The sequence below is a fragment of the Eretmochelys imbricata genome, chromosome 8, assembly GCF_965152235.1.
Source record: "Eretmochelys imbricata isolate rEreImb1 chromosome 8, rEreImb1.hap1, whole genome shotgun sequence".
Lineage (NCBI taxonomy): Eukaryota > Metazoa > Chordata > Testudines > Cheloniidae > Eretmochelys > Eretmochelys imbricata.
In genome coordinates, this window is record NC_135579.1 from 47,037,201 (window position 1) to 47,052,773 (window position 15,573).

The following is a 15,573-nucleotide window of genomic DNA, read 5'->3' on the forward strand; positions in this document are numbered from 1 at the left end:
ATTTTAAAGGGGTTCTGGATGCCTCAAGGAATTAGTGGTTGGTTACAATGTAAACCTTTTTACGTCTAGGTCACTGGTACAAAAACATGGAAATATACACATCTCAGAAACCGTTGCCACAGTTAGCACTAATCTTAAACTTTGTTCTCAAGAGAGAAATCTAGGACAGAATGAAGTATCCTTTGCCTGTTACAACTGGTTCCTTCAATTAAAGATTCAGGAGCAATGTGAAGAATCTCTTGCTACTTAAAAAAAAAAAAAAGAACAGGAGTAATAAGTGCTACTCTAAACCTCTTGACAGGTTTCAGAGTAGCACCCGTATTAGTCTGTATTTGCAAAAAGAAAAGGAGTACTTGTGGCACCTTAGAGACTAACAAATTTATTTGAGCATAAGCTTTCGTGAGCTACATGCATCCGATGAAGTGAGCTGTAACTCACGAAAGCTTATGCTCAAATAAATTTGTTAGTCTCTAAGGTGACACAAGTACACCTTTTCTTTTTTCTAAACCTCTTGCTACTTTTAATAACTCTTGAGCGACTTAATTCTCTAAGGCTGAGCTACCTGACCAGCAGTCTCATGAGCATTAATTACACACACTCACGGAAATGAAATATGGAAAAGAATTTGTATTTTAGAATAAAAAAATATTTGGGTTAAATAAGGAGTTAAAATTCTAATTGGCAAATCTCTTAATAAAGTTGTTACTGCATGAAATCAAATCTTTTAACTGCCGTGCACTGCTAGTTCGTAAAATCCATACATGTAAACCACATAAGGTAACTTCACATACATTTCAGGAGGCTTTTTGGGAGCAGAACCCACTTCTATGGTTAAGATTCCATAACATTTTCTATTCTAACCCCCTTTCTTCAGTCTGGTAGCTTTCTAAAACTTTTACCTTTTGGGGGCTGAAATTTTCCATGTGTGGGTGTTTTTCTCTACCTACAGTAAATGTTCTTGAAAAGTTTGAACAAAAAGATTCAGAGAATGAGAAATGGGGAAATTGTCATTTTTAAAAAGCAGGTCTGCAACTAAGGTGTTGAATTAAATTTGGCTTGAAAATAGTCCGCACTTAGGAGATGTGCCTTTTGAATGTTCTGGTGAAAATTAGTTTTGCTTTGACTCAGTTAGGAACCTTTCAAAATCCTATGTTCGTGTGCGGTACTTTTACTAATTACCTGCCTATATATTTTTTTTAGGATTATGTTGGTGACTTAGCAGCTCAGATCTCTAATGATGAAGAGGAAGAATTTGTGATAGAATGCCTGGGAACACTGGCTAATCTGACCTTACCTGACCTGGACTGGGAGCTTGTCCTGAAAGAGTACAAACTGGTTCCATACCTCAAGGATAAACTAAAACCAGGTCTGTATTATCAGTGGTTTAGTCTTCCATGATATTCTGTTTTCCGATTGTAGTATCTTTTGCTATCATATTCTATTCTTATTGCAGTATTGTGTTTTGCTACTGTAGTATCTTTTGGGTGTATTAATTAGCATAATGTTAGCTTGTTGTAAAATTAGAAGAACTGTGTATAAGTAAGAATAAGAAAGTTCAAGGATTCAGCAAAGAGTTTTCTTAAATACCCAGCTCTCTGCTGTTTTATTTGCCAGGTTCTGCAGAAGATGACCTTGTCTTGGAAGTGGTGATCATGATTGGAACTGTATCTATGGATGACTCCTGTGCTGCTATGCTGGCCAAATCTGGAATTATTCCAGCACTCATTGAACTTCTAAATGGTATATTACTGAATTTCTGATTTTCAGGCCTGATTTTCATCTGTAGTTTCTAATGGACTCAGGTGGCACCATTCATTTTTTTAGCCTGCAGGATAGCAGTAGGTAGTCTCCAATGAAAGCACAATGTCTTTCCATTACTAGCAAAATGGCAATGAGCATGGTCTAGTGAACTCACTTTTTCTGCACTTCTGATGTCCTAATCTAATTCTCGCTGAAGTCAATGGGAATCTTTCTGTTGACTCTGATAGAAGTTGGATCAGGCCCTAAAAGTTCTGTGCACACTGGCAGGGATAGTCTGGTAGATATAAGACACCAGAAAAATGCATCCCAGTGTCCTTGGCTCTCCTGAGAGCCCAATACAACTCTTGAGACATTAATATACAATAGCAAAGTGCTCTGTCTTGGGGACTTGAGGAAATACTTTTTTCTTTTTGCAGCTCAGCAGGAAGATGATGAGTTTGTCTGCCAAATCATCTATGTCTTTTACCAAATGGTCTTCCACCAAGCCACCAGAGACGTCATCATCAAGGAGACCCGTATCCTCTTATAAAGGCCAGACGATTAGAATTATAGTACTTAACTTACTATAATTAGAATTTGTTACGTGTCAAGCTTTACAGAATAATGGTGGTTTAGAAAATCATAGTAATTAGAATTAATTGAACTTGAAACAGTGGCTGAACACTATAGACATAAGACAGGTATACAAGTACCATAAGATGGTGTTGTGCAGTATAAAGGTTTTATTGGCATGCCTTACATAGGCCATTCCAAAAGAGTGTTGATAAAGTTTATTGTGCCACACCACTGTATTATGTATATGTCACACACTGTACAGGAAAACTATTTAATAAATGTTTGAAATATTTTAATGGGAAAAATTCTCGTATCTTTCCACCTGTAAAGGCAGGTGCCTTAGGCCTGGGCTACACTGGGGGCGGGGTTCGAACGAAGATACTCAACTTCAGCTATGCTATTCACATAGCTGAAGTCGAAGTTTCTAGTTCGACTTACCTGGCTGTCCTCATGGCTGCGAGTCGACCACGGCGGCTCCCCTGTCGACTCTGCTTACTCCTCCTGCCGAGGTGGAGCACAGACGTCGATTCGGGGATTGATTTATCTCATCTAGACAGGACATGATAAATCAATCCCCGATAGATTGATCACTACCCACCGATCCGGCGGGTAGTGAAGACGTAGCCTTAGTTACCATGATTTCACCTCTAGAGGGTTCAGATGGAGAAGAAAAATGTTTGTTCTTTCATATGCCTGCTGCTTCCAATCTCTTCTTCCCCTTCTCCCCCATCTCCATTTTCCCCCCTTAGAAGCATGTGTCCTCCAACGTTCACCTTCCTATCCTCAGTGCTGTTGTCATGTATCACTCTCCTGTCTCCTTCGCATCATGTCTCCTCTTTGATTTCAGTTCCTGGCTCTCCTCTTTTTCTGTGCTGATGGCCCCATTGCCTCTGCTACCTTTTGCCTTTTCACTGACTTTCTTCAACTTTGCATGACCTTAATTAGACTCCTGTTCTCCAGTCATCACCATCTCTCACTCTTTTTTTCTCTTGTTTTGTTTTAAACTGGGACCTGATTCAAACCTGGGAGTCAGGTCTTCATGTCAAAAATCTTTTCTGTATTATATTTATAAAGCACCTAGCATACACTAAGTGTTATATAAATTTGATGATAGTACCTCTGAAATGACCTACAGTATCTTTTCTAGGTATAATATTACAGCTTTAAAATCTGATAGCTCTGGAACGGCCAGAAATAAGTGGAGAATCCCCTTTCTGTCATATCAAAGTTTTTGGTTTTTGTTCTAGAAAGTTGCAGGATACCAATTCTTAAACTTGGACAATATTCCCTCAGGCCATTATCATCCTTTACTTCATTATTGCAAAAGCTGCTTTCCCCTAAGCACAAATTTCTCTTACTTAACTCACCCAGGTTACATTCCCTTAGCTTAGTCAGCCTGGAGAGTTTGAGGTGTCCTGGGACTCACTGAAGTGATTGCATGCTTGGTAACGTTGGACCAAGTCTGCCAAATATTTATCTTTACTTTTCCCCCAGAAAGCTGTCAGCTCATGCTGAGAGAGAACAGAATCATTTTTTGAATTTGAGGTAGGTGTGTGTGTGTGTGTGTGTGTGTGTGTGTGTGTGTGTAAAAAAATCAACAGTTATTGTTTTTTCATATGATAAACCATTCAACTGGAAATCCTGTAGAAACATTGTAGCACCCTGTATTTTGGGATAGCCAGTTTTTTGCCCCAAGTCCCTAAATGGCCCCCTCAAGGATTGAACTCACAACCCTGGGTTTAGCAGGCCAGTGCTCAAACCACTGAACTGTCCCTCCGCCCACTAATGCCCAGCTTCATAAACAGTTCATTGTCAGCTTATTAATATGCTCCATGTCATAACAACAGCCAGTCTTTATCACCCTTTCTCCCTCCTCTTTTCTACCTCCTTCACCTACATCCCAACCATGGCATTTAGGATGCTGCTTAGTTTAAATTCAGTACTTCACCCTTCATTTCCTTCATCTTAAATTCATATACATCCTGTAATCTAATTGATTAAAATACCTCCACTGTTAGCCTTTTGTTTTTAAGAAAAACTCACAGATGGTTTTATATCTACACAGCCACAAGAAATGCAATTTGAATAACACTTCATTCATCCACATAAGATCAGCCTTTTAAAAATACTGAAGTCTGTACCACAAGCATGCATCAATTGAGCGTTCTTACCTAGGATAAATAGTTTGCAAATCAGTCTTTACATTTTATAGCTTTTGAAAATATACTAAACTATGCCACAGCAATTAGAGAAACTGCACAAAATGTAAACTGAAAAAGATGTCCAAATGGCAGCATTTTCCGTGACAAACTAGAGAATATATTCTTAATAAAACAAATGTATATTCCTTTTCATTAGAAGTTGTATGTGAATGCACAGCTCTTTATTTAGCACATGAACCATTTGAAAAAAAGCCTGAGCTCTCACATGCTGTGGATAATTCCCCAGTGTGATGCTCAATTCCTCATGCCAGTTGGAAGAATCCAAACCTGTGGTAAAACCAGCATTACATCCTTAACCATTTCTTCCCAGAGGCTCCAGCATATCTTATAGACCTGATGCATGATAAAAATGCTGAGATCCGCAAAGTCTGTGACAATACACTGGATATTATAGCGGTAGGTTGAGTTCCTTTGTCCATTTTAAGAGCCTGTTTGAATCTGACATGGTTGTATTCTAAAAGAGTACTAGTAAACACTGGCCTGTTGAGTGAAAATATTTGTTCTACAAACGCACCTTTTTATTACATAAGAGGGAGTTGCATTTGCGTGGCAAAATTAATCTATCTTGTTATAGTAATCTGTATCTAAATTTCTCGTTTAAAAACTACACAGATTCTTAAAAAAACAATGCTGGTTAATAGGATTTTAAAAATGTTTATATCACTCTTTATTTAGCACCACTTTGAGGTGTGTGAGGCCATACTTGATAAGGATTGTAGGTTTTTGGAATTTTATGGTTGCCCAACAGCTTTTTCACTCAGTTATATCTACTTGTTCAGAGACCTTTTCTCTATCTACCACCTTACAAAGGTAAGTGCACATGACAAGGTTAGCTGCATTAAACTTGGAAATATTAGAAACCACTGTTGGTTCTGTCCTGTTCAATTATCAGAATAGGATTTATGGGTAACTTCTTTCCTGTCACTTTGGATTAGTTTGCAGTTTATGATTTGATCTTAAATGTTTAGTGCAAAGGCCTGCAGCTATTCTACTTCATTAGATCTCACAAGCTGATCAACTTCAAGTGTGGTCAGTGCTGGAATGGAGCACCTCCAGAGAAAACCTAGGTTTCTGCAGGAAATGGTGTTGGCAACTCAGGTGGGGCTCTTCCATCCGAATCGGTACTGAACCAGTGTCCGCAGCATAATGATGTTGGGCCACCATGCTGCTGGCGGTTCTATTTTTCTAGTGATCATTAAAGCTTCTGTTTGCCAGAAGCTGGGAATGGGCGACAGGGGATGGATCACTTGATGATTACCTGGTCTGTTCATTCCCTCTAGGGCACCTGGCACTGGCCACTGTCGGAAGACAGGATACTGGGCTAGATGGACCTTTGGTCTGACCCAGTATGGCCGTTCTTATGTTCTTTTGTAAAACGTCTGTGCTTGGGACCAAGAATAGGATTATTCTGACCTTATTTCTTTTCAGGCAATTACTTTTCACCTTCCTAAACCCCTTTTGGCAAATTTAGGTGGATTCAGTAGTTGTCATCACATGGGAAATATCTTCACTTCTGTGATGGGTGAAATAATTCCAATATATAGCAAGCTATATTGCATGAACAGTGCTGTTTGAATGTACCATAGTGATCATGAAAAGTGAATTGTTGTCGCTGAACAGAACTTAGCTGTGAATTTGGAGAGTAGTATTGAAAATTTGTTATGACTGTTCTCCTGTTTTAACAGGACTTTCCCCTATTTCCTCCCTCTATCTTCTTCAGTTGAAAGCTATATACCACAGAAGCTTGCTTGTTCTTAAACTTGTGGAGTTAGATTCTATAGATTCTGATGTATGCAATAGTATTATATTTTCTGTTTTATTTCTGTGTAATAACCATGAGCCATGCTTATTGGCTAAAATGTGCCCTAGAGAAGTGCAAAATATTAGTAATATTATTGTTTTATATGTGTACGCATTTTTGTAGGACATTGGTATGTTTTATCTATCTTTATTATAAGCTCTGCTTGTGTTTCATGCAGAGATATGGTATTAAATCCTGGCTCTGTTGAAGTCAGTGGAAGTTTTGCCATTGACTTTCAGTAGAGTCAGGATTTCACCTGTGATGAATTCGCACCTGAATCCTGGTGTGTAAGATGCTCATGAGTCAATCCACCAAGAAAAAAAATTAGTTTAGTGAGACAAAACCCCAGTGGGAGCATTAGACTTTTCTGGGGGAAGATGTTTTGGCTGCTAAGAAGGTTCTACAGTATTGAAATGTTTCTAGTCTTACATTTTTGAAGATTACTTAAATGGAAAGATTTGAGGAAAATGTGAGAGACCACTATGTATGAGTTGTTCCAGATAAGATCATTGTTGTTCTGCTGCCCTGCAACGTTTGCCAATCAGTCTACATTGTTTGACGTATTCTTTCCTTGCATTCCAGACCTCTCTGAATATCCAAGGGCATTCTGGCAAAGGCCTTAGTGATCTCAATTTAGCTGTGAGATACCATTCCTGAAGGAAGACATGCTGGGGAATTTTTATAAGGGGTTGAAGTAAAATGAACCTCAGGAACAGTAACTTTTATATAGTTGGGGATATGAAAGCCTATCAAAGTACAGTAGATATTGGAAAAGTGACAGCACACATTCCTATAAATCAGATTCTTCTACGATACATATCGCACTTTAAAAATGTTAGCTTAAAAAGAAAGTGATGGGGACAGGAATGCTTCCATGTCAACCCCAAAAGCAAGAGTCTTGAGTTCAGGTGAGTACAATTAGCCTTTTGCTTAGCTGTTAAGCACCAAAAATAGTCCAGGTATCCTCAAGCACCATATCACAGTTACTGGGCTAGCTGTGTTTGAGGCCTGGGAGGCAGAGCACTCAAGCAGTCATTGTTCTTGAGATAGAAAAAACAATTTTCCTAATTACAGACTGGGACCTGGCTGCCTTCCCCTGTGTATCAACCATGATTACCTCAGCAGGCCTGACTTAGGCTCACACCCTGCCGTTCTGCTCCCTCCAGGAGCAATGACAGTAGTCCCCAATGGCCAGACAGCCTTCTTAAAGCAAAATATTATTTTTTAGAACAAAAGCAATTAGGAATAAAACAGACTAGACACGTGTCTAGCATAGCAGGTGTTCAACTGTCTTCCGCATGGGGATCCTGGTAGGGCTAAGCTTCCTGTAGAAGCCCCCCAGCCTGAGACCTCTAGGTTCTGGCTGGCACCGTCTGTTGCCTTAATGCACAAGCCATTTTTCTCCCGCATCCCTAAGAAAGGAGTCCTTTGCTGCTTAGTCACCTGTCCCCTACCTCGAGACCAAGTCACTTTTACTGTTACAGCTCTGTGATCTGTTAGTTCCCAGCCTTGGCAGAACAAGGCTTGCAACTTGTTGGAGACAGAATGTAAGATCATTGAAGCTGACAACTTTGTCCATTGTCTTTTAAGTGTGTGCTTGGGTGTCCTTTTCTAGGACCATTGTCATACTCTTATTTGTTCTTCCCACAGGCTCCAGTTAAGCTAGATCAGTGCTTTAATGCAGGAAAGTCTTCTATCCCAATGCACAATAACTTCTGTTCACTGACCAGGGCACATACAGAGATGTGACAATTTAAGAAACGCTGTATTAGAATATTACTTAGCGAATCCACAACCATGGGGTCCAAGATTGGATGTCTCTTCTATCAATATTCTGATTCAGCAAAATGCATTCAGAATGCTTTAGAAGCCTTTACTCCAAGGGCTAAATCGGCTCTGCTGCAGTCGATGTAGCGGTAATTGGTTTAGTGGGTCTGGTGAAGACATAAGTCAATGCGAAAGCACTCTCCCATGGACTTCAGTACTCCACGACCCCAAGAGGCAGAATCTATGTCGACGGGAGAGTGTCTCCAATCGACATAGCGTGGTGTAGACACGGCTGTAAGTCAATATAAGCTACATCAACTTAAGTTGTGTATTTTACATAACTTAACTAGTGTAACTTAGATTGACTTACCTCGTTAGTGTAGACCAGGCCTGTGTCTCCACTGCACTGTTCCAGTTAGTTCATGGTACATTACAATTGTTAGATAACTAATTGCCTGCTTAATTTTCTAACCCAGTGGTCTCCAAACTGGGGTGCGCGAGATGATCCCAGGGGGTGCCCAGCAGTAGGAATGCCGCCGGACGGCACTCTGCCATTTTTTTTCTTCAGCAGCAGCTCTGCACATCCCAGCTGGTGTTTCCCTCCAGTGGCTCGCCTGCGGCATGTCTTCTGGTCTTCTTCCATCGGCGGCACGCCTGCAGCTGGTCTTCTGGTCTTCTTCCGTCGGTGGTGCACCTGCAGCTGATCTTCTGGTCTTCTTCCGTCAGCGGCACGTGTGCGGCAGGTCTTCCAGTCTTCACCCTGGGGGTGCGCGAGCCAAAAAGTTTGGAGACCACTGTTCTAAACCACCAAAGGATGGCTTGTTGTCCTTTTTCTGTTTTGTGCTCTGCTTTATAATGTTGTCAACATTTCCAGAATCCTTTCCTGAGTTCAAATGCACAAAGCACAATTCTGTATGCCACTACCGAGGAAGGGAAGGAACTGTTTAGGGTTGTACAGGGAGGTATAATAAACAAAGGTGATAATTAAGAAAAGAAAAATCCAGACTGACAAGATAAGGAAAAATTCCTACTGGTGAATGATTCTTTTTGGTAAGGTCTCGTAGACTGTGGTGTAATCTCCCAAGGGAAGTGATGCTAGTCTTGTCGCTTGGGATGTTATAAACACTCAACTTGAAAAAAACATTAGCAGATAAACTTCAGGGACCATTGATGCACTAGCCCCATAGGCTGATGACCCCGAAATCTCCTCCACTGTGGGGAAACTAAGAAGAGGCTTACAGTCTAGAAGATGTCTCCCCATGCTCCTGAGAGCACAACTCCAGTGTTTCAGGGCAGCCAGAGGAGGCCTAGTGACAGTGTAGAGAAGAAATCCCTTCTCTCTCAACTAGCATTGGCATGGAAGGGATGTTCTAGTGGTTGGAGAGGGGAGTAAAGAGACAGAAACGGAAAAAGGATGCAAGAAAACACAACTCCATGTTCTGTAGATTTTATTTCAATGTTACAGATAGTACACGTTTTCAGATGTGAATCCTGTGAAGTGCTGAGGGAGAGGAAAGGAAAAGTGCTGTGAGGGTGGATGGGAGAATGGCTCACCTTGCATGCTGGCAGTCCTGAATGAAACCTTGGATCCAGAAAAGGAACAGCAGCAGCAAGATCAGCTGGTGTTGAAGAGGTTGTGGGAAGCCCGCAGTAGCCGTATGAGTGTGCGGATGGCAGGGAACTTATCCCTAGTTCCCATTCCCTGCTGTTGTCAGAAGCTTGCCACACATGGATGAACAGATCTTACCGGTATATATTGGGAGAGCTCTCTGCCCTCTTCTTTCTCAGACACTTGCTACTTTGCCATTTAGAAGTGGTGTTAGATCCTACTTAGACAGTTTCCTCCCCGGTGCCCATACAGAAAAGCTGAAACCCACTGATCCGTATTTTCCTTGAGAGGTTAGGCAGTAAAGACCTACGTATCAAGAGGGGCAGGAGGAATCACCACATGATGGCATCATCTTTTCTCTGCTCCAGAATGGAGGCTTCTCTGAAGTCCTGAGCATCCATGTCAGGTGGAGGTACATCTCACACTGTTGAAGGAAGAATAGCAGCAATGAGGCTGGAGGGGCCAAAACATAGAGGTCCTGATGGGATGTGCTACCCAGATCAGAGGCCATGGTGGAGAAGCCCATAAAGCTACCCATCAAGATCAGCATCAAGGCACACTTTGTTTGCACTGCCAGGGCCTGTGAGGTGCCTGTGCAGCGGGTAATAGAAGATTTCAGTCTCCAGGATTGTCAGGCCAGCTTTCTTCATCAGTACTAAATTTGCAACAACAAAAAATAATTAAATAATATTGCAGACTTTTTGCCCACATGTATTTAACATAAGCAAGTTGCTATGACGATGAGAAATCAGAAAATAAATGTGGGGAGAGAGATTTTTGATACTTAAAACTAATTTCTTTTTAAGGAGACAGACACGTTTTTCAGTCATCAAGAAGCTGCACATAGTGTGATTGAAACAACATTGAGGAAAATTAGAGGCCTTGCAAGCCTTGGGGGAAATATGCTTTCTGCTGTAAAGTAATTGTCACAGAAATTATGGAAACGTTACACCAGTGATGATTTGTTTAATACAGCTTGGCTTGATTCCGCCATTGGTGAATTGAAACAGATGTGTTGCTTTAGTACGGTATGTACCATGGAGTCATATGGGCAGTCTGCACTGGAGGATGTGAATGACCCCTTTCAGCAACAGGAAAACTAGTCTCTGGCTGTTCTTGAATAGCTTCAATTTTCTGGATGTGGTGCTGAGTCCTGGTGTGAAAGAGCTAATTTACTAACCCTATAATCTGGACACACACTGGCTGTCTCAGTTCAGGGACTAAGATCAGCTTCATGTATAGTGCGTTCTGTCAGATTCACACTAATAGATCTTAGTTTTCCATTGAGCGTTGACTGTTTTAGCTACCCCACTTTTCGGAGATCATCTTGACACCTGTGTTGGAAGCCTTTGGAAAGCAGTGGCAATTGGCACTACATGTATACTTGCTCATAGCATCAGACAGATCAGAGCTATTTAAAGATCAGTGGGCTCAATCCCATACCAGTTCCTTTTCCATCACTAAAGAGAGAGGTCTCTGAACTGTCAGGCTCCTCCTCCTTTTCTCTTCCTCACTGTATTAGGGCTTGCTGTGTAGTTAAATTTTCTTACTTATTCTTGGTTACTTTTTAGTTTTTTGTGTAAATCAAACTAATATAGTGTTAGGGTCCATATCCCTTCCACATTATCTGGTCAGTTTCCCTAACAGCTTTGTTTGAACCAAGGATCAATCCAACATGTCAGATCCCAAATGAGTCTAAGAAGGCTTGGGAATGGTTCTAAAGTGTTTTGGGATTTTGAGTCGGAGCTGCTCCAGGCCAATGGGGGCTGCGGGAAGCAGCACGGGCCGAGCGGTGTGGTGGCCGCTCTTCCTGCAGCCCCCATTGGCCTGGAGCGGCGAACCGCGGCCAGTGGGAGCTGCGATCGGCCGAACCTGCGGACGCGGCAGGTAAACAAACCGGCCCGGCCCGCCAGGGGCTTTCTCTGAACAAGCGGCAGCCCTAGTTTGAGAACCACTGTCCTAGACCATTGTGATATCAGAGGTAACTCAACCCATCACCCCCTTTACAGCTAATTTGTGTGCAACAGTTTCACTGGTTGTAGAGGAAGACTGCATAGATGGTGGATAACTTGACCAGCTGCTGCCACACCAGTGCTCCCAACTACTACCCATACAAATAACACAACTCTTCATACAACACAACAATGCATACCCAGAGACAAAACACATCCAGAACACACAATAACTCCAAACCTCATTCCAAAGCCTAGAATATCTGTGGAGTCATAATGAAGCAGTGGAAACAGAGAGCTCTTTTTGTTTAGAATATCACCAGGTTCAATCATCAGTGAGATTTAGTGTGTTCTGTCCAGTTTTTAAATTCTCGGCCATTTTTGGCTTTTTTACATGTTACTTTACAAACTACATTTGTGCAACAGCACAGGCTTTCAACTTCGAGTATGAAGATACGGATGACAGGCCAAGCAACCTAGACCCTTTGGTGAACCCCTCTTTCTGTCTTCACAGTGAGTCACAGCTGACCCACACCTCTGAATTTAGCCTGGGACATTTCATAATGGAGAAGCAATTTTGGTTTTTCTCTTTCCTCCTCCTAAGGAAATCAGCTGATCAGTTTTGCGTGAACACTGTATATGTGTATGGGATTAGACAACACATACACTCACCCACCTTGCGGGAGAGGTCAAGTTTGGAAAGCTGTGAATGTTTCAGAAAGTTATGGACTGAAAATGGGGGGTTAGAATAGAAACTGTTAGACAAGCTTAAGTATAGTGGTTATTTCTGTTAGCAGATAAGACCTGTTACCTTGTTTTATAGCTTGTCTCTAAAGTTCTGATTGCAGTAGTTTTCCTTGAACACAAGGTCAAACAAAACAGGGCAGAAGTTACTGCAACTACTGGTTCCCATAGCAGTTGGGATCTTTTATTGCTCAATATTTATCTTTGTACACAGAAGAGGCTATATATATATATAATATGGAACTCTTTCCTATTGCTTTGAAAATGTTTATCATGGTGGTTTTGTTCTGCAGAGGACCATTTTGGAGACCATCACAAAGCAGTTAGGGAAGGACAGGAGATAGCTTGTGCTCAGATTTAAAACAGATGCATCTTTTCCAACCTAATTTACATTTACTGCACATTACATTGATTTTACATTATGGGCCATGGCAAAAGCTAATTTCTGTCAGTAGTGAGCCTAATTGTGCTCTCAGTTACACCTGTACAAGCCTATTGAAATCATTGAAGGTTACACAGATGTAATTGAGGGCAGGATATGGCCCATTATGTGCTGGAAGAAGTTTGTTTTAGGGACTGGACACTAAAGATAGCTAACCAGAAAAACTCTATCCTGTTAAGCAATGACTAATATGCTGTTAATCTAATCATTTGTGTAGACTATGCATTTTGTTACAGCAAGTGTCCATTCAGGCAACCATCAACACAGTGTATCACTTTACCAGCTACAATCCTAACCTTAACAAGGATTCAATTTACTATACAGCAGTTTTAATTTAGTACAGGGAATCACATTAAATGAACCATATTAAAGACCTAATTAGAGGGCAGCCACATTAAAGTGAAAAGGAAAATCTGTTTTCCATCAGCTTGATAGAACACAAAACAGATCTGTGTAGCTCTATGTTATCCTATAGTGTGTTAATCAGATACAAGGTGTGACGGAAGCCAGTGACAAAGGGGACGCCTGATAGGGAACAGGCATGCTCTGATAATAGGCCAGTTAATGCTTCATAATGTTTCTGTGGTTCAATAGTAAACAAAGCTGGATGTAGGACTTCAAAAAGGATGGCACATTCCATGCAGAATCAAACCATACATCTTCCATGGCGCTCCAGGATTTATGGAAACCGAATGCTTAAGATAGTGATGTCAAGGGAGCTCAGAGGAGAATAAAGTCAGCCTCTGAGCACTCTTCTCGTTAAATAACTAAACTTGCAGCATTTGAAAAACATCAGAGAGACTGACTGCACCCCTCCTTACCCAATGGTCTGATATTCAAGAAGACTGACAGACTTCACTTAGAACATCCTAGTGGCTGTTGGTTTGTGCCATAACCTTCATCATTTTTGTACTTCATTTCTGAGGGAATTCATTGGGTAAAGATGCCCTTCAAGTAAAGAAGGTTTTTACTGGTTCAAAATTAATCTCTTCAAGGACATTATAGACACTATTGGGTTTGCAGGGAGTTGCTTTTCCTTGATATTTATTTTTAGTTTGTTACCTATTTTCTTCTTTAGTTCTAGTTTTATGGTACTAAATTTTCTCTCCTGTGCCGATGTTTACTCATACAGTTTTTTCCATAATTGTTCACTCAGGTATTATTTGTACCATCCCCTGGAAAAGCCAGAGGCTTCATAAAGGAATTATTGATTGAGACTCCCTGGCCTATGTTATGCAGGAGGTCAGTTGCTAAATGATCATAACGGTCCCTTCTCGCTTTAAAATCTATGACCACTGCCAAACACGGATCCTAGACAAAATTGACCTTTGCTCTTATCTGATATGGTAATTCCAAGTCAATAGACTTAAACTGATTTTGAAAATATTAGAAAAGCACCAAAATTACCTGAGGGCAGGTGGGGAAAAGTGGGGTTTAGATGATTAAAAAACGTACACAATTCAATCAAGAGACAACCAGATCCATGCCAATTTAATTCACCAGTCATCTGCTAGTTTTATCTATTCTGAGGTTTAAGGAGGAGTATTTAGGGTAGCATGTAGTTCATCTCATGGAACTTGTTGTAGTACATGTGGAGTGTTGAACTTCTTCTGAAAGAAACATACCAAGAGATCAGTATGTTCTGTGGATGCTTTTTTATGTACTACAATAAGGGGGTAGTCAGGCTTGGGGGAATTTAAATTGATTATATCTTTAGAATGATTAATAAAAGTCCACATGTCCCCCTGCTACATCTTATAAATAGCATGGTGAATTCAGTCAGCTCAGATGATAGTGTGGAATTGAACTAAAAAAATCATGCAAGTGAGTCTCACCAAAGATCAACGTTCTTTAGAAGGCATTAGATTTTTCTATGTGCACCCTGCTAAATCTGCAATTGGGAACTTAGGAGCAATGATGGTGGTTATTGGGACCCTTTGAAAGTAAACAAGCCAGTGTAAAAAATACTCAACTCCTACAAATTAATCCGATTTGCTATGTTTAGTTTTTCCCCTTCTTGTCATCATCGTTTCTGGGAATAGTTTTCTTGGGATTTACAGAATGGCCTCTGGCAGTTACAAGGTGTTTCTCTAAAGCTTGAAAGGAGCTTAAGGCTGCTGAGGGCTGACATAATAGATAGCCCACGCAGACACAGCAAAGGAAATGTTTCCAAGATACTGGTCAGATGTCATCACTGAAAGTTGCACCTTTTCATTTTTCACGGGTCACTTTATAAATCTTCTCAGAGATGAGTTTACCTTTTCCAAGGAGTTTATTTTTCACTGCTAGTTCTAGTTTTTCTTTTAATTAAAAGTGAGAGGGGGACAAGAAGAAAGAACTCAGCCCAGGACAGTGCTCTTTCACCTAAGTTGTGGCATTTTTATGCAGCAGTCAGGAGTTCAGGTTGCAGTCTTGGGGTCTCGTGATTGAGGCCATCAGGGACATTAAGTATTTTCAGATCCAGTCTGGTGACCATAGTGCTATATGCACACAAAGCCGTGTGGGAGACCTGGGTTGAAATCCTGATCTCTTGCTCCCCAAGTGGAGGGGAATCCCAGTGTGGTTAGTTTACTTGCAGACTCAGAGATAAAAATCTTAGATGTATATTTTACAAAGTGCAAATTTGCACCACAAATATGTCCGTAGAGGTCAATGTAGACAGGTGCTGTTATGCAGACAAAACTACACAGGATCATTTTAGGGGAGAAGACAAGATGTCA

General features: G+C 40.9%; 1 protein-coding gene across 1 annotated transcript in view; it reads left to right on the forward strand.

Annotated features, from left to right (window-relative positions):
* KIFAP3 (kinesin associated protein 3) overlaps positions 1 to 15,573 on the forward strand; it is a 130,301-nt gene that overhangs the window by 60,980 nt on the left and 53,748 nt on the right. Inside the window, exons 14-17 of the mRNA XM_077824048.1 lie at positions 1,201 to 1,366; positions 1,615 to 1,740; positions 2,178 to 2,276; positions 4,849 to 4,934. Coding sequence (XP_077680174.1) covers positions 1,201 to 1,366; positions 1,615 to 1,740; positions 2,178 to 2,276; positions 4,849 to 4,934 — 477 coding nt within the window. The remainder of the gene's footprint in view (positions 1 to 1,200; positions 1,367 to 1,614; positions 1,741 to 2,177; positions 2,277 to 4,848; positions 4,935 to 15,573) is intronic.